The following is a 19,373-nucleotide window of genomic DNA, read 5'->3' on the forward strand; positions in this document are numbered from 1 at the left end:
CGTACAGAACAGTCCCAGTAGCAGCAGCGGGAGCAGTAGCCTCAGAGACTAACAGGAGGTCAACCTCATCCATGGAGACCATTGTTACCTTCAGCCCAGGGAGGCTCACTGCTTACAAATCCCTCCAGCTTTACTCAAATTATGCTTCAAATCAAAATAATCGGTATGCATTTACACAGGCGTTTTGCTCATATTACTCTCCTGTGTGTGTGTGTGTGTGTGTGTGTGTGTGTGTGTGTGTGTGTGTGTGTGTGTGTGTGTGTGTGTGTGTGTGTGTGTGTGTGTGTGTGTGTGTGTGTGTGTGTGCGCGCGCACGCTCGCGCATTTGCCTTTTAACTCTAATAAAACAGTCAAGGAGAAATCCGTCAGGCACATGAGGAGATTTATTTTTGAATATCATCAATTAGGAGGCGAATGAAATGATAGTGTATGGCTCTTTAACATTCAAACCATGTGTTGGTGTTCATCAAAGCCTTGAGTGGTGCTTCTTTCCCTGGCTGAGCCCAGCTCTGATTTTACACCCAGAGAGAAAGAGAGATCAATTCTTCAGCACTAACACAACTCAACCTTCCACCAACAACAATTCAATACACACCAGACTCACCCTCAACTTACTAATGAGCGTCCTTTTTCCCTCTCAAAGGAGACAAATGTGTTGATGCTGCTGAATATTTTAAATATTCCTGAACTATTTAGGGGGTCTGGGCGTCTTTTGAAATATTCATGGTTTAATCAAATGTTAGCTAAGAAAAGTATTAAATATTTCAGGCAGGTGTGTGTGATCCATTAAAGGCCTTTAAAATGGCAACCCATGGCAGTCAGCTGTCTGTGTGGCACCTCTGAGGTACCCTACCTGTGTGTGTGTGTGTGTGTGTGTGTGTGTGTGTGTGTGTGTGTGTGTGTGTGTGTGTGTGTGTGTGTGTGTGTGTGTGTGTGTGTGTGTGTGTGTGTGTGTGTGTGTGTGTGTGTGTGTGTGTGTGTGTGTGTGTGTGTAGAAGATGGGTGGGCTGTGAAAGCGGAGAAGTGGGAGAGTCGCATTACTTACCCCCCCCCCCAGAGGATAGAGACATAGTAAAAAGAAAATGTAAAAAAGACAAAGACAAAGACAGAGACAGAGACAGAGAGAGAGATAAGTAGTATGTATAAATATGAGTGTGTTTGGAAGCCATATGTAATCTGACTGTGTGTTTTATGTGTGAGAGGAACTGAGGCTGAGTGCCCTTAGAAAGCCCACTGTGTGTGTCCTAGACCCCTTCAGCCCGCACTGTTAGTGCTCCACCACACACAGCACTCAGTCTCACCTACATGCATGCACGCACACGCGCAAACACACATCCTGCCCCCCCCCCCCCCTCCTCTTTCAGCAGATCGATCCCGGGGCTAATGTTCCTGCCATTAATGGAGCGACGGCCGGCGCGCTTCCTCCGACTTTGAGCTTCTCTCCTGAGTGGTGCTTCAGTCACAGGCAATACTCTGAGAGGCCTACCTACCCCACAGCGAGCCTGGATGTCCACGGTCAGATAGGGGGTCCCTGGGTAGGGTCCCTGAGCTAGAGCGCTGTCTCTGGAGGCTCTGTGGAAGACCCAAGGCTGGGTCCTGACTCTGCACCATGTTGTGACTGTGGCTCTCTGATGCCCCTGTGGGAGCGGTAATTGGTTTGGGCAGCAAGCAGACGCATGCACACACACTCTTCCTCCTCCTTTATCTTCATCACTGTGGCACGAGGACGACGATAGACTCCTTCTCTCACCCCATTATGACCTCACAGATGATGTCCAACAGCGCTTCCACTTTTCTCTGTCTCCCCATGTGACTCTGTCCCTCTGGTGTGCACTGTGCTGTAACCATACCTGTTAGTCTACTACCACACTTCCTGTCTGGAAGGAAGGAGGGCCAGCAGGGATCAGGGATCAGCTCAAATCCCTGGAAAGCTTCAGTGTGGTGCGAGAGAGTTGTTTGTCCTGGTCTGGACTGGCCGCTTTCATCTTAGCGAACCAGGCAAGCAGGATAACGGGCTGCTAGTGACTGATTAGGGCACCTGATCCACAGTGATGGTTCTAGCCAAACCACTCAGTACCACTCTCTTAGTATCTATCTCCATCTTTGACCATCAAATAATTACTGAAGGAAGAAAATCCGGCAAACCGGAGGAGAGGTTTACAGGGCATCATCTTTTGCAAAGTAAGGCCAAGTGGAAGAAAAATAACACCTCAGTCTCCAAAAAGTTGCGAGCTCTTTCAGAAGTGCTAACTGATCAGACAAACCTAGACAGAGGAGCGTTGATACCTAGACGGCCCAATTCAGCAGGTTTGACAAAAGAACACAAAGCAGCTCTCTCAGTTCGGTGAATCCCTGAAGCTGAGAGCTGCTGGTGTCAACACCTTTCTATTTTTCTCTCTCGATACCATGCCACTACAAAAACCCACCTGAAACTTTTTCTTTCTTTTATCCCTCAGAAGCATTTTGAAATGAGTCAGGGAAGGAGGGGGGGACAGGGAGAGGGGATGCAAATTGGCCCTGCTCAATCATTTATCTTTCAATAGGTGAATAGTAGACGGAGCCACGTTGGGAGGAAGGAGGCTTTAAAAAGACACGGAAAGGGATCAGGGTGAATAATGGATGAAGAATCTAACGTTGAGAAAAGGAAAAAGGAGGCATGTTGAGAAATATTTCATAAAGCCGCGATTTTTTGGGGGGGTGTTGTAAATCCTATTAGGAGGTGAGGTAGTGTGTGTGTGTGTGTGTGTGTGTAGTGTAGTGGTGGGATTAGTTTCCCCTCGGTCCCAGATTCCCTTCATTCGGGGCCACATGTTTTCAGTGATAAAAATATATACCACACTACAATGCCCCTCTCCACTGTGTTCTTCTTTACACAGTAGTGTAGCAAAAAAAGGGTATTAGTGGTGATATTGATGTTACTGTATCTGTTCCATGACAGGAAGCAGCAAATAAGGAGTTTTGCTTCAATTTCCTTCCTCTCCAGCTGCTCAATTTCACACAAAATAGACATCTGTAAAGGGAAAAGGAGATAGAAGCCCATCATGCAGTCAAACAGACAGGGGCAAATCCACCATCTCCTTTTCTCCCTCCCTCTCTCCCCCAATGTCTCTATGCCGTGTGGAATTTGAAGCATCTGAGAAATGTCACTGGTGTTCTAATCGGATTGTGGCTGGGGTTCGGCGGGGCTGGCGGGAGAAGTGTCGTTTGAAGTAACCTGTGAGGTTGAGCGGGATCGCCGGAGCAGAAGGAGAAAGGGTCTGTGGCCGTCTGCCCCATCAACCCCTCAGCCCTGATCTTAACACTCAGCTGTAGCTGACGTCTGGCAACGGTTTAGACAGCTCATCACTGACAAGTAGACCAGACAGACATATAGAGAGATGAATCAGAGGAGAAAGAGAGAGAAACAGAGAGAGAGAGCCCGGGGAGAAGCAGAGTTGAGACTGTGAGCATGGGAGAAAAAGGGAGAGAGTGAGAGAGGGAGCAAAGGAAAGATAAGCAACCTGTGAACACCAATGTCTAATCAATGTACAACACTAATGAGCCAACAGAGAAGAGAGGAAAGCTGACTTCATTTAGCTCCAGAGCAGTAGAGGGAACGCAGAGATGTCCAATGGTAGATCCATTCTCTCTATATGACGGACTGCCAGTGTCAAGTCTGATGGCACAACTGAATGAGGAGTATCAGAGCTTTAACATCCCAATGGGCAAAACTGACAGGAGACATCCGATACAGCATCCATCAACCCCTACCTGTCTACCTGTCATCGACGTCTGATCTGTATCATAAACAAACACATTTCTCTGGAGAACAGGGCCTCTTAAACCTCACATCCGTCAAACCCACAATTTCTGTGTCTGTCAATAATGTGTTCTATCTATTTTTTCTTCTTTCTTTTTTTCCCTCCATCCACTCACCCTGTCAACTCTCTCCGGGCGCAGAGTGAGAAGCCAGCTGTTATCGACGTTTAAAATGGAATAATGCAGAGATAATGCCTCTGTGAGTTTGCAGCGGTGTTGGGATGCTCGGCATCGTTTACCACTGCCGTCCGTAGGGGTGAGACGGATAGAGAGAGAAAGGGTAAGATGGATCGGCTTTTAAACCACTCACTCAGGCAGGCATGCCCACTCACTGGATGGGAGGTCAACGCCAACTGCCAGATGTAACTATTCTAAAGGGAAATTTATGCCACATTTGTGGCATACGAACGAAGTGAGTTTGTCTGATTTATTTTCATTCCGACACCAGAGGAATATTGTGCAAACTGGTTTAGATAGGCCTGATACTTTCATATTATGAGAAATACTGTTGTCAAGCCTGAGGGGTTGGACGAATGTGACACACACGTTATTTCTAACTGGCCCTTTAATCCCCTTCTACTACGATGGGTCCTGGTTCAAGGAGACTTGGCTTCCTTCAGCAATTGATCAAACGTCAGTTTACTGAGCTGCCTCTGTTGACCGACTTCCTTACGTAACCTTCCACTGGCTGAGGAAGGTGAACCGGCTCAGCTGGTCACATGGCTGGTTGTATGCTGGACCACAGGTTATAGTCGGTCCCGGTTGCTGAACCAAAACACATAAAGTAGGCCCCTGCTACTGAACCCATACACCAATAACAGAGGACTGATCTTAAAATGGAGGACTGCAGGTGCATTAGGTTAGAGGTTTGGTTTCTGCTCTGTTCTATGGGCCTTGCAGGCCGGTGTGAGTCCATGTAGATGATGCAGAAATGCATTCTTCAAATACAGACCATCCATTCTGAAAGATGCTTATGTAAAGAAACACACGCTGCACTAATTTGTCTTTTGTAGTTTTGCAAAGGTAACAGTAAAAGTGGGGTGTAATGGGGGACAAGTGAAGAATTGGAGCAGAAAGTGGATGTGTAAGGATGTTGAAACTAAGCAGTTACAGAGTTGTAAGGAAATTTACTGTAGAGGAGGAGCTACAAAAGCGACATTTTTGCTCTGTACTCCAGCACTTTGTAATGATACATTGACGAGGAGGTTAAAGTGCAGACTGTCAGCTTTAATTTGAGGGTATTTCCATCCATATTGGGTGAATCGTTTAGAAATTACAGCACTTCTTGTACATAGTCCCCCCATTTTTGGGGACCAAAAGCATTCTGACAAATTCACTTATATGTGTATTAAAGTAGTAAAAAGGTAAGTATTTGGTCCCATATTCCTAGCACGCAATGACTACATCAAGCTTGTGACAACACATTTGTTGGATGCATTTGCTGTTTGTTTTGCTTGTGCTTCAGATTATGTTTTGCCCAATAGAAATGAATGGTAAATAATGTATTGTGTCATTATTATTCATGATTCATTCAGGACTATCTATCCGTAATCATGGTAGCATCTACATTTATGTGGAACTGTCCAGAAACATATTCTATTCTCATTTACAATAAAAGTGACTCCAAAATGACACAACACATTATTTACCATTCATTTCTATTGGGCAAAACATCATCTGAAGCACAAGCAAAACAAATGCATCCAAGAAATGTGTAGAGTCACTACCTTGATGTAGTCATTGCGTCATAGAAATATGGGACCAAATACTTTTTTACAACTTTAATACACATAGGTGAATTTGTCCTAATACTTTTGGTTCCCTAAAATGTGGGGACTACGTACAAAAAGTGCTGTAATTCCCAAACGGTTCACCTGATATGGACGTAAATTACCCCTCAAGTGAAAGCTGATAGTCTCCACTTTAACCTCATAGCCATTGTATCATTTCAAATCCAAAGTGCTGGAGTACAGAGCCAAAACAACAGATGTGTCACTCTCCCAATACTTTTGGAGCTCACTGTATAAGAAAGGTACCATTCACTCAGTGAAAGAGGCAGGCAGGGTCAGAATGTGTCTCCTCAGGTTTCTGTCAGGTCAGCAGATTGATCTGGGTCTTCTTTGCTCTCACTTGAAACGCCCGTTTCACAGGCTCTGACGACGGAGGTGTCATCCTGTCCTGCTCTCACTCTCTCTCAGCCCATCAATCCATACACCCATCCATCTATCCCTCTGTTCTGTCCATTTGCTATCTGTGTGTACGCTGTACGCTGTACGCCGCAATGCACACCATCAATGCTCTAACACTAGTCAATGGAGAGAGAGTAGGACGGAGGAGGAGAGGAGAGTAGAGGAGACGAGGGAGGTGAGAAAGATGGAGCTACAACCAAACAGAAATGGATCACACATACATCTGAAATAGCTTCTTCTTTCTCGGGCCGAGGCGTCGGCAAAGCAGCTTTATGGAGCCACGATTCAGCAACGGCTAATGACAACCAGAGCCCTGAGCTGTTGACGTGGCATAAAGGGCCACCTCTATAGTGTAGCCGCAGAGAAAGGCATTAGCTGTTAGGAGGCGTCACGATGGCAGTCAATGAGAATAAGGGCTTCATTGGCTAATAATAGCGGCCGGAGATGAGCGAAAGCCAAAGGGGATACGGAAGCGCAACGAAGCGAGGCATCATTGTAACCATCGCACAACCTAAAGGGGCAATGTGTGTTTACATTCAATTATATTAGAGATCACATCCACATTAAAAGTCATAGTATGCCGTGCTTTCTCTGCCAATGCGGTACACCCTCCCCTGATCCCTTCCCCTCTGCAGCAGCAGACAGAGGAGAGACGAGAGGGATGGAAAGAGAGAGAATGAGAGGGAGCATCACACAGCAGGCTGCCACTTCAACAACATCTCCTGCTACACACAAACACACACACAATGGCCCGTTTCAGAGGCCCCGGTGGGTAAATAGTAATACAGCCATGAGTGACACAACAATCAGACGCCGCAGAGGCTAGACTCATCATTCCCATTGAGAAAGGGACCAGGGTCATAAATGGAATGGGATTCTAAAGAGGCCTCATCCCACACATTCTGTGTCTCTTTTTCCTCAAATGCATTAATTGATTTCTGTGACCTGGCTGGGTGAATATAACAAGTACGGTGCTTTTGTACTATTCTCTTCAGGCAACGCAAGAGCAGCTGAGGAGAGGGCCCACGGTGGGGCCTTCATTCCTTAGCCTGCGGCCTGTGCTATTGGTCGACTCTCCTAACGAGGAGGCCTGCTCATTAAGCTGATGACCCGCCTCTCATCAAGACAGTTAATAGTCAGTTATGTTGTCTATTGTTTTTGACTGTGTTTGTTTATTGTAATACATATATATACACAGTACCAGTCAAACGTTTGGACACATTTAAGGATTTTTCTTTATATTTACTATTTTCTACATTTTAAATATATTTTCAGATTCTTCAAAATAGCCACCCTTTGCCTTGATAACAGCTTTGCACACTCTTGGCATTCTCTCAACCAGCTTCACCTGTTCCCACATATGCTGAGACCTGAAAATGCTGAGCACTTGTTGGCTGCTTTCCTTCACTCTGCGGTCCAACTCATCCCAAACCATCTCAATTGGATTGAGTTCGGGTGATTGTGGAGTCCAGGTCATCTGATGCAGCACTCCATCACTCTCCTTCGTGGTCAAATATCCCTTACACAGCCTGGAGGTGTGTTGGGTCATTGTCCTGTTGGGGGGAAAAAATTGTCCTACTAGCGCAAACCAGATGGGATGGCGTATCGCTGCAGAATGCTGTGGAATTTGCTTTGTTGTCATTGAGACAAGCACTTCATAACGAGTCTCTATTGTATCTCTTGAGAATAGAAATATGCATTCATGGGAACCTCGGTTTTGCTCTACTGCACTAGGAGTAACCTGGTTAGGTTGTGAGCAAAACCAAGGCTTGCAATATGACTCAATTGAATGCGAAGAAATAGATGTTGATACATGCTAACCAAGTTCAATCTCAAGTTTGTTTATTAGTCCAGTGTTTCTCCTATATTAATTTAGCAGAGGTGGCCCAGCGGTGGCCCTAGCGGTAGCAATCTCTCGTCCCGACGGCCCCACCCTGCATTATGCACGTGTGTGTGTGTACGTGCCCCGCTCTAAAGTAAGTTAGTCGATGAGCAAAGCAAGACGTGTGTGTGCTCATGAGTGGGACCCAGGTGATATGATGACTCAAGCCTCTGCAACTCTTCCACCTGAATAAGGAGCTAGTATTGGCCTCTGCAACTCTTCCACCTGAATAAGGAGCTAGTATTGGCCTCTGCAACTCTTCCACCTGAATAAGGAGCTAGTATTGGCCTCTGCAACTGTACCTCTGCTCTCACACAGCTGAGACTGACGAAGCTGCTACTGTAGAATGCAGAGAGCCCTTTGCATTTTGGATTGCAGCCACAGTTAGATAACATAGTACTACCATCAGCCAAAAACCTTACCTCAGTGAACTTGTTGGCTACAGTATATCTACAATGTGTCATGAGTCAGGACCGTTCGATCACAACGGCGATCAATATTTTTCAAGATGTTTCAGTTTGGTGACAGGTGTTCTTATTTTGACAGTGTCATAGACATTGTCAACGCAAGACAATGTCTGTGACATCTGAATGTCTTTGGGCTTCATGACAACTTTGTGACAGTGTTTGGTCTGCTCCTACCTTTCCGTTGGCTTTGGTCTTGCTGCTGTGGTTGTTGTTGGTGGTGGGGTTGGCATCCTCATGGACCCGGTCCAGGAGCCAGAGCAGGAACTCCAGGGCATCGTGCTGAGAGTTCCCTCTGAACTGAGAGCCGTACTTGGACACAATACTCTGGGGACAGACAGGGGGGAGCAAATCAGATGAGGACATTACAAAAGACATAAAACGACTTTCCAACAAACTACAGTAGAAGCTCAAAGATATTAATCTTAGAGTTACAGGCTGACCGGTAAACCTAACAGGGAATATCGAACACGGACAAAAAATGATGTAGATGTAATCAGTTACATGTTATCTGATAACAGAAAAAAACTGGAACAAGTTACGTCAGGGGTTCTATACTTTTTCACACAGGCCCCCCATTACTACAAAATCTATGGGCTAAAAAACCTAGCTAAAAAACGTTAGCTGACATGGCCTTGTGCAGTCTACTATTACAACAATCAAGAGTAAGTTGAAAGCCAGACTGAGTTCCTTAAAAATATATATATTTTTAACAACGACGAACCCCCCCACCAGAAAGAATATTGTCATCAGATTACAGATACTCCTTGGATTACTTTTAAATTCAGAAAAGATGTTTGCGAAAAAATAGACAACACCACCAAAAGTATTTTGGAAAGCCTATCCAGAAGAACAGAGGCTGTTATAGCAGCAAAGGGGGGGGGGCGACTCCATATTAATGCCCATGATTTTGGAATGAGAAGTTAGGTGAGCAGGTGTCCACATAGTTTTGGTCATGTAGTATATATTAAGACACCTTTCTGTTTTCTCAATGACATTACATTTTGCATTGAAAATATGGAAAGTTAAAGTTTGTTCTACCTGAGCGAGTCTGACCAAAGTCAGAGACCACAAGTCTTCGATGACACACCAAATGTGTTTGATTGATAATTGCTGTCTTGTTCTAATGCCTCTTAAGGGTAAAGTCATCCAAAAGTAACGGAAAGTAATCAGATTACGTTACCGAGTTTGGGCAATCCAAAAGTTACGTTACTGATTACAATTTTGGATAAGTAACTAGTAACTGTAACATTTAGAAAGTAATCTACCAAACCTTGACTCTCCTTGAGACAGTGACCAGTGTAGCTAACAACAACACCATCAGGACATCCAGGTGGCTACTTTCCATTCCCACCAGCCATCTCCCCCCCCCACTCTCTCCATTCCTCCCTCCGCCCTCTGAGTAACAGAGCCTGATCCCAGACGCTCCTCCACCCTTCATAAAAAATTGCTGCATCACAGCGCCAGTGTTCTAAATATAAACACGGGACAGGATGGGAGGCCCCCTACCTCCCTACTACCTGAGATGGACCACTAATGAGCTTAATCATTATGAAGGGGGCGCTCCGAGGGAGAGGGAGGCGAAAGGGGCATATTGACTGTGGCTGTTTCTGAAATGGCATCCTATTCCCTATGTAGTGCACTACTTTTGACAAGGGTTCTGGTCAACAGTAGTGCGCTATATAGGGAATAGGGTGCCATTTAGGACACAGCATTTTTCACTAATCCTAGTTACTCTCTCTGCCTATCAAAGGACAGTGCAGTTATGTTACGTTATGTTGCTACCTCAGAAAGGGTAAGAGGGAAAGGGGGAAACAGAGTCGGAGGTGGCGGAGAGAGTGGTGGGGACAGCAACCGATGTGTCCAAGGTTACCGTGTGCCCGCTGTGTCTGGGAAGCAGAAACCTGATGACATCACAGAGCTGTGATGGCTTCATTAGTACAGGGGGTTGAGAGAAGGAGGGCTTGGAGAGAGGGGTTATGGTCTGCTGTGTGCACACATTTTGTAATGTTGACGTCCAGAGGTGATCCTGCTACTATGGCATGTTAATGGGTCTGCACAGCAGCATTGTTGCTAGGAAGTAAGGACCCCATCCCATCCTTCAAAAACTGATTGCACTTCTTGTTCAAATGAATTCCCCTTGATATCTGCATAGACATATCAACATAGTCTTTACTTTTCACACCCACCCTATGCCTGAGAGGAGATAGAGGCGTAATCCCACCAAAGTAGTACGAAAAACATTCTCATTTTGAGGCCTGTTTGAGTAAGCCTGTATCAGCCTCCATTTATCATCATCCTCATAACCAACCAAATCACAGACAGACAGCTTAGACACCTGACACTAACATTTAATGACTGGCCATGAAGGTGCCAAAACAAACATGATATACTGTGTTTCTGTCCCCACGGGGAGCATGGGAATAATAATCCAGCCTATTTGGTAAAAATTGTAAAATGTGTTGGTTGGGACATTTTGAATCGGATAGCCAAAGATTGCTATGTCAAGAAGTAGAAATGTCAAATGTGTTTTACACAGTTTGTTGGATTGAATGATTTATGACTTTGTGTGTGTGTCACTGTGTGTCACTGTGTGACAGCTGGAGATGCCAGACCATATTTGCTCCCCTCTTTAAAAGCTGTTTGTACTCCTCAGCTGTCTTTAGGGTACTGCTGGTCTCCATGGTGAAGATGCACCTTATTCCATAACCACAGTAAACAGTTTAACTTTACGTCCGTCCCCTCGCCCATACCCGGGCTCGAACCAGGGACCCTCTGCACACATCAACAACAGTCACCCACGAAGCATCGTTACCCATCGCTCCACAAAAGCCGCGGCCCTTGCAGAGCAAGGGGAACCACTACTTCAAGGTCTCAGAGCAAGTGACGTAACCGATTGAAAGGCTATTAGCGCGCACCACCGCTAACTAGCTAGCCATTTCACATCCGTTACAATAACATGAAATCCTCTTCCTGATATGCTGCCAGTGTGACGACAGAGTAAAGCCCAAAGCCTCCGCCTCGTCTCCGCGACAACGTCCCTAATGTGGGATTTACTACCATCAAGAATAGAGAAGGCAACAAAGGATGAATTGCGATTGGTCATAATCATCTCTGAGTGGTTTACAGCCTGGGAAAGGCTCTCTGTTAACACTATTGTAATGGAGAAGTTTAAACTCCTATAGCTGCATCCCAAATGGTACCGTACTTCCTATAAAATGCACTACTTTTGAGCAGGGCCCATAGGGCTCTGGTAAAAAACAGTGACCTTTGTAGGTAATAGGGTGCCATTTGGGACGCAGGCTCCACGACCTATATTGGAGGCAGTAAATATGCATTTGTGTGGGAAGAACGAGGGCCTGCGCTTTTACTGTATCCTAAAGGCACAATCACTAGTACATACTTGGGTTGGCCAAACGGCAGCCCTACCACGTAGTTTGCAATAAAGCTGAACAATGGAGCAAAATAACCTTATAATTTGGGATATGGTGGGGTAAGACAGTTGTACTAAGCTCATGAGGGATGGCAGGTAGCCTAGTGGTTAGAGCGTTGGACTAGTAACCGAAAGGTTGCCAGATTGAATCCCTGAGCTGACAAGGTAAAAATCTGTTGTTCTGCCCCTGAACAAGGCAGTTAAACCACTGTTCCTAGGCTGTCTTTAAGAATTTGTTCTTAACTGACTTGCCTAGTTAAATAAAGATAAAATGAGGCATTTGTGATGTTTTCTTCAATAATCAATGGGTGTTCTGTATATCATTAATTAAAATGACCACTGAACAGCTGTAAATATTGCAGATTGCTCCTTTAATGGTTTCTGTGCCATTCCCTTCACTAAGATAAAGTGGGGAGATTGGGTGCTCTTATAGCCTAGTGTAGTTGAAATTGATTTACCCCCCCGTTGAACCTAGACCATTAATCATGGTGGTGAATACATCCAGCGGAAATGCGCTCAAATTGCAGGACTTACATAGCCATATCACAGACATATGTCTCACTATATTGTTTTGTTAGAGCTTTTTGGGGGTAAAATGAAGTAGTAGTGCTCTGACAATTTCTGAGTTCAAAGGCAAATATTGAGAGAGAGAGAGAGAGAGGGAGAGAGAGAGAGAGAGAGAGAGAGAGACTGTGTGTGTGAGTACCGTAGCTCTTGAAAGACAGCAGAGACAGGAAAATACAAACACTGAATCTCTGCCTGTGCTCCAAAACAACCAACATGACACCCATTCACACCCACCACCGCCTACACAGGAGTCATGGAGAAACATGATACAACCACCACCTCCAGACTCAGCAAGGAAAGTGAGGGGAGGGAAAAGCTCGCAGAGCCAACTTTTATCCTCGCTCAGTCACTGTTGAACTTGTTCACCAGGCCAATGCCTCTGACTAGTGCTCTTTAAAAGCACACTGACATTGACAACAACCATTAGCTGTCAAAGAACCACTGTGGAGAATCCTTCCTCATCACAAACTAGTACCATTCCTACGGGGGACAGGAGTAAATGGATGGGTGGGTGTTTTCCTGTCTTTCACCAACACAATGTCTTGTTTGTTTTGGAGCTCACTGCTGCACTCTCCATACGCACCAGTGGAGCATGCTCAGTAGGGGGTCTCCACCTTTCCCAGGCTAAATTCACTTGGCTGCACTGCTACAGCAGTAAACATCCTCATCTCAATCAAAGAGGACGAACAGATAGAAATCGGTGTATTGTTCAAGTCAAAGCCATCCTTATAACTGCAGTGAGAGGAGGGAATGAATGAGAATGAATGAATGGGAATACCTATACCCAAGTGCAGTTGATTATTCAATAGATCTGAGTACTACATTCCGAGAGACTGCACACAAAACATAACGTATAAACTTCAAAAAGTATCTCACTTTGCCCTACCTGTTCTGAAGCTTATGAAATCCTTCACCTCATAGCCCTCTATCTTTGCATCGCAGTTCGATTTCCACAAATTACTGCTAGAAACATAATTAGCTTAGAGCCTATAATGAGCCGAACCAAATCAAAATGTTCTAATACAGAATTCTGGTACCATCTATATTTGCAGCATATGTCAAAAGGTTCCAGTAAATGAGAGTGAGCAATGTCATTCACCCAGGCCCAGGGGTATTAGCTTTGGGCACTGTGCCCCTGGATGACCAGCCACAGGTGTCCCCTGTGGGGCCAGACCATAGACATACATATTCATACATCATCAGGCCAGACAGACACCTGCGCTGACTCAGCCGTCTGGGACTCTGGCCTGCTTTCCTGGCAATCCCTGACCACTGTGTTGACTTGGTCTGGCTCACTCTCATCAGCATTCGGTAAACTCAGTGCACCACCCATGCATGTGAAGTACCGCTCCCTTCCACCCAGTAAGGACATCCAGGGAATGCAGACAAGCCACATCATCTGGGTTTGTGGCAGGTGGGAGCCACAGGGCACACACACAGCATAAGTATTAGTTAGCAAATGTGCCCTGATGTGTGGTCAATGGTCATTAGGCAATAGGCATTGACACATGGTTTGGACCATGTTTGTGTTGGGGGGGAAGAAAAAGAGAACCCGAAATTCGATATTAATCCAATAATATGGGAGTTTTGATACTGCCTGTAATTCTAGTACATGTCTCACCTGTTTTTACCATTGCCACAGGCTCCTTCCCTGAAATGCTACCTGTCTGCTTACATGGAAATAGGACGTGAAAACTGTTGAGTCGGTTCTGACTAGAGGGAGTACAGCTACGACCGGAAATTACTTTTTCGTAGCAGGCTAAGAGAATTTATGCAGCAGGTTAATTAAGATAATTAACGTGGCAGGTTAGGAGACTTACTGTAGGTTAAGGTTAGGAAACGGGTTAGGCTTAGGGTTAGCTAAAATGCTTCCGGTCTTAGCTGTACTCCCTCCAGTCACAACCTACTAGGCACACCACATCATTTCAGTGTGGAAATGTGGGCTGAGAGGTTGATCAATAAGATTTCAACCTTTATTCACTCACTCATAAAGACAGACAGAAGTTTGTTGAATTCCCAATGTGTTATCACTATGCTTTCAACCATCTAAAAGCACAACCAAATTCCATTGGAAAAACAATGTCTGATTTTTGGTTTAGTGGTCATTTATATGTGTTATCGCTGTGCTTTCAACCATTTAAAAGCACAACAAAGTTCAAATGGCGAATACCATCTCAGATATTTTGTATTTATACAACAACTAAATGTGTTATTACTGTGCTTCATCTAAAACCACAACCAAATGACCTGGATTGCAGTTGAGATTAGATAAAAAATGCATAGTGCAAGTGATCAATGCTGTTTGATATTCTGCACAGATTATTATAGCACTTGTGAAGATCTCCACAGACCTGCGACCTCTGCATGCTATCTTAAAACATGCACACTTTCTATGATTACATAAGAAGACATTTTTTGTTACCGTAGGCTAACCTCAAAATGTCACCATTGACGTGATACTCATTTTAAGGTTGAATAAATGTTGTTATTAGTTTGTAAGAGCCTTGACTTTAGGCTTTTTACTGTATAACAAAAGTAATACTGAATTGTGTTTGGTTGACAACACAACCAAATATAAAAATGTAAGGATATCTAATGCTTGGATAGTTTCATCTGAGCCACTGGCTTAATTCTATTCTTTAAACTTTATCTTGGGTTTAGTTGGAGAACCTATCATTAGTTAACTTGTCGACAAGTTAATAGGCTATTTACTGTTTTGCAAAAGTGATGTTGAATTGTGTTTGGTTGTCACTGACTTAACCCGGCTTTAATTCTACTTTGTCTATAAATTAATAATTGATATGTTGGATTCGTATCTCCATCTCAACCAAGAACCAAAGTTAAAGAATAGGACTAAATCAAACAATATTTAAAGTGCATTTAAAGTTTGATTAGATTATATTTAGTCCTATTCTTTAACTTAGATTTTTGGTTGAGATGGAGATGTGAATCCAACATATAAATTATTAATTAGTAGACAAACTGTAATTAAAGCCAGACTAAGTCAGCTGCACAGATGGAACTATCCAAGCAAGAGATAAATCTCCTTCAAATGTTGATATTTGGTTGCGTTGCCAACCACACTATTCAATATCCAGTTTGTCTATAAATGAATAATTGATATGTTTTATTCACGTCTCCATCTCAACCAAAAATGTAAGTTTAAAGAATAAGACTAAATCTAATCTAACTTTAAATGCACTTTAAATAAAGTTTGATTTAATCCTATTCTTTAACTTTGATTTTTGGTTGAGATAGAGATGAATCCAACATATTTATGATTAACTTGAAGATTACATTTGAAATCAACCAAATCTATATATTATCTATTTTTAGTTTAACCCTGTGTTGAATTGAAACAATAGCTGTTGATGACTTTGTAAATGATATATAGGCCTAAATAGTATCATCGATGATGCAGTATATGACTTACCCACTTATATAAACCTACCCTTTGGAATGACTTTGATAGCAACAGCGAATATATTTAGTTATTAGGAGCTCTCAATCATTCCCACAATAGGTAGTAGACAGTGACTACTTCCACTGACTACAGTGGTAGTAGTCAGTGACAAATATCAACGCTAGGCGTGGTTAAAACCCTGGATGGGAGACCAAATGAATGGCTGTAGATAAATCAACTCACCAGCCTATTGTATTTAGCTGATTGTGGATATAACATTGAAGATCTGACATGGTTACAAATTCAACATATTTTAGCACATACAAAGTATGTCTATGTTGACAATTGGTTACAATGATGGCATAATCCTGTGGTTGAAATGTCACCCCAATTTCACCCTCAAAACAACATTGATGACTTTTTCCAAATCCAATGTATTTCCCATGTAGATTCCACGTCACAATACGTTGACAAATTATGTTGAAACAACGTTGATTCAACCAGCTTGTGCCCAGTGGAAACCTGTTGAGTCTGACATGTTGATATAGCCGCCCACACATAGGCCTACTGTTATTACTATGACAAACCCTCATGTAAAAGGAACGATGTGTTCTCTTTAGTTAAATATTTATTTTATTTTTGAATAATTCGCAAATGCCATTCCTTTTAGAATTAAATGCTGCGCTGGAAACTGTAGCAGTGAGCACGCGATTGCTCCGAGCTTTGAACATTTCTCATGATCAGAGTCGCACTGAGGCAATAAATAAGTCCATAACTTAGGTGAACAAGAGCGGGAACTGTTATGAAAATTAACCAATTAAACCTCAAACATGAGCTGTGTTTGAAGTGTTTCTACACAAGCGACTCACCTTGAATTCCACGGACAGTTGAGGGGTATATTCAAGGGTCCAAAGCGCCCGCACCAAGGATGCCAACTGTGTGGTCACCTCACCCCTGGCAAGTTGAGCGTCTTCGTTTTTTACAATTCCGTTTACTTTCCCATGACACAAATCAGACTTGTATTGTTCCAAACCAAGGTACTCGGCCAGCAGGTCCGTATTACTGAGGCACTGAACCACCGCATTCATGAAACAAGTGTTTCCATGATTCTTCAACCCAAGGACTCCTGGAGTTTTGTCGCCATAGCACCACGACAGCCTGTCTTTTATAGATCCATGAGAAGACAAAGTTGAGGCGCTCTTCTTCACCTTAATCTCCCTCGAGACTTGAAGTTCATCTTTATTAAAATTCCCTGAGTTGGCACTCAACGTGCACGCGGCGCTGTCTCTGAACCCGCCATCATCATCCTCACCGTCAGGTGGCTCGACGTCGCCAAAGTGTGCCAAAGTTCCCAAAGTTTTCAGTATCCTGCTCATAAAATTCCCAACGGACTTCAACGATTTCCTCCTGAAAAGCTTCCCGGCTTTGTATTTCTTCTCTTTGCGTTTTGTAGATTTGGTTTTCATGGACTGTTTCCTCATCTTATTATCCTTATGGTTATCCATGGTGGTTGGTTATTTACCAGGTAACAAGAAGTAAAAACGAAACAACTACTGAAGCAATAGATTCCTACCTGTCTGCCCTTACCCCTCCTCCTCTCGAAACCACTCCGGTCTCCGCTAATAGACAATACGGTGGTTTAGGCACATGACTAAACAATGTCCCTCAGACATTCCGGTAATTCCCGCCAGGTCTCGGCGCGCCCTTGTCATACTGTTTCGCTGGTAAAATGGTGAAGCAGCGGGCACCTGTAACCAGTAACCACCGTGTAGATGAGTTGTCTTCAACTCCATGGTCCTCGGTTCAATAGTTCCTCGTCGTTGACACGGTGCTTGAGCATATAACAGCTGGCGGTCTTTATGTCTCCCTCCCTCGCCACTCCGAGCGCTGCTGGAGTGGTTTTCTGTTTGGTGGATAGTGCGCGTTATTCCCGCCCTCCTACAATTTTAGCCTATATCAAATCAAATAACATGTCATTGGTAACATATAAGTGTTTAGCAGATGTTATTGCGGGTGTAGCGAAATGCGTGTGCTTCTAGTCCCGACAGTGCGGCAATATCTAACAAGTAATATCTAAGAATTTAACAACATATACCCAATACACACAAATCTAAGTAAAGGGATGGAATTAAGAATATATAAATATATGGACAAGCAATGTCAGAGCGACATAGACTAAGATACAGTAGAGAAGTATAGAATGCAGTATATACATATGAGATGAGTAATGCAAGATATGTCAACATTATTAAAGTGACTAGTGTTCCATTTATTAAAGTGTTCCACATTGAAGATGGCGCACGTAGTGACAGGACAACTGATGGATATTCGGCTTAATGACAACTTGAACAAGCTTGCTGACACTCATTTAGTAACAGGCGTATAAGCTTCCCTTATAATTAGATGCACGATAAGGACTATTGTGTATTGTTTAATCAAAACTATTACAAGCGTTCTGTAGGCCTATATGAACAAATACTGAACCTATTTTGTACCAGAGCAATTCAAGGTCTACACTGTACAGTACCCTTTCTTTCCTTTTTTACTATCATCTATATTGGCATGATGTGAGTAGGCTATGGTGCATGTCCTCTGTTACAACATGGTCCCAACGGAAAATAATTATCTTTTTGAGGTGTGTAGGAGCCCCCTACTGTTTTAGGCAGAGATTGTTCTGCACCCTGGTGATGGCACACTAATAGACTGCACCTGCACTATCATATCCTCTGATGGAATGCCTCATCTAATAATGCACTGTTGGAGATATTACTGCACTGTTGGAGATATTACTGCACTGTTAGGAGATATTACTGCACTGTTGGAGATATTACTGCACTGTTGGAGATATTACTGCACTGTTGGAGATATTACTGTACTGTTAGTGTCACGTTCTGACCTTAGTTCCTTTTTTATGTCTTTATTTTAGTTTGGTCAGGGCGTGAGTTGGGGTGGGCATTCTATGTTGTTTTTCTATGTTTTGTTCTATACGTTATATTTCTATGTGTTTGGCCTAGTATGGTTCTCAATCAGAGGCAGGTGTCGATCGTTGTCTCTGATTGAGAATCATACTTAGGTAGCCTGTTTTCCCACTATGGGTTGTGGGTAGTTGTTTTCCGTTTTAAAAGTTTGAAAGTTATTATGGATACGTACCACGCTGCATTTTGGTCCTCCTCTCCTTCCACCAACGAAAGCCGTTACAGTTAGGAGATATTTCTGCACTGTAAGGAGATTTTACTGCACTGTTGGAGATTTTACTGCACTGTTGGAGATATTACTGCACTGTTAGGAGATATTACTGCACTGTTAGGAGATATTACTGTACTGTAAGGAGATTTTACTGCACTGTTGGAGATTTTACTGCACTGTTAGGAGATATTACTGCACTGTTAGGAGATATTACTGCACTGTTAGGAGATATTACTGTACTGTTGGAGATATTACTGCACTGTTGGAGCTAGAAACATAAGCATTAATCTTCACCTGCGATAACGTCTGCAAATATGTGTACACGGCCAATCAACTTTGATTTGATTATTCATCATGACTATCAAACAAATGTCCTAAAAATAATTGTCAGGCTGGCACATCCCCCTGCCTCACTGCAATCTGGAGACACACACACGTGGATGAATCAACG

At 43.6% G+C, this 19,373-nt stretch overlaps 1 protein-coding gene across 2 annotated transcripts in view; it reads right to left on the reverse strand.

Moving 5' to 3' along the window:
* Positions 1–17,624, reverse strand: part of LOC139567709 (ubiquitin carboxyl-terminal hydrolase 43-like) — a 109,014-nt gene extending 91,390 nt beyond the window's left edge. For both annotated transcript variants that reach the window (XM_071389143.1, XM_071389142.1), the window contains exons 1-2: positions 16,606–17,624; positions 8,511–8,660 (exon numbers count right to left, since the gene is read on the reverse strand). In XM_071389143.1, the coding sequence (XP_071245244.1) occupies positions 8,511–8,660; positions 16,606–17,241 (786 nt within the window). In that variant the 5' untranslated portion in view covers positions 17,242–17,624. The remainder of the gene's footprint in view (positions 1–8,510; positions 8,661–16,605) is intronic.
* Positions 17,625–19,373: the final 1,749 nt, after the last annotated feature.

Source organism: Salvelinus alpinus, chromosome 2 (assembly GCF_045679555.1).
Source record: "Salvelinus alpinus chromosome 2, SLU_Salpinus.1, whole genome shotgun sequence".
Taxonomy (NCBI): Eukaryota; Metazoa; Chordata; class Actinopteri; order Salmoniformes; family Salmonidae; genus Salvelinus; species Salvelinus alpinus.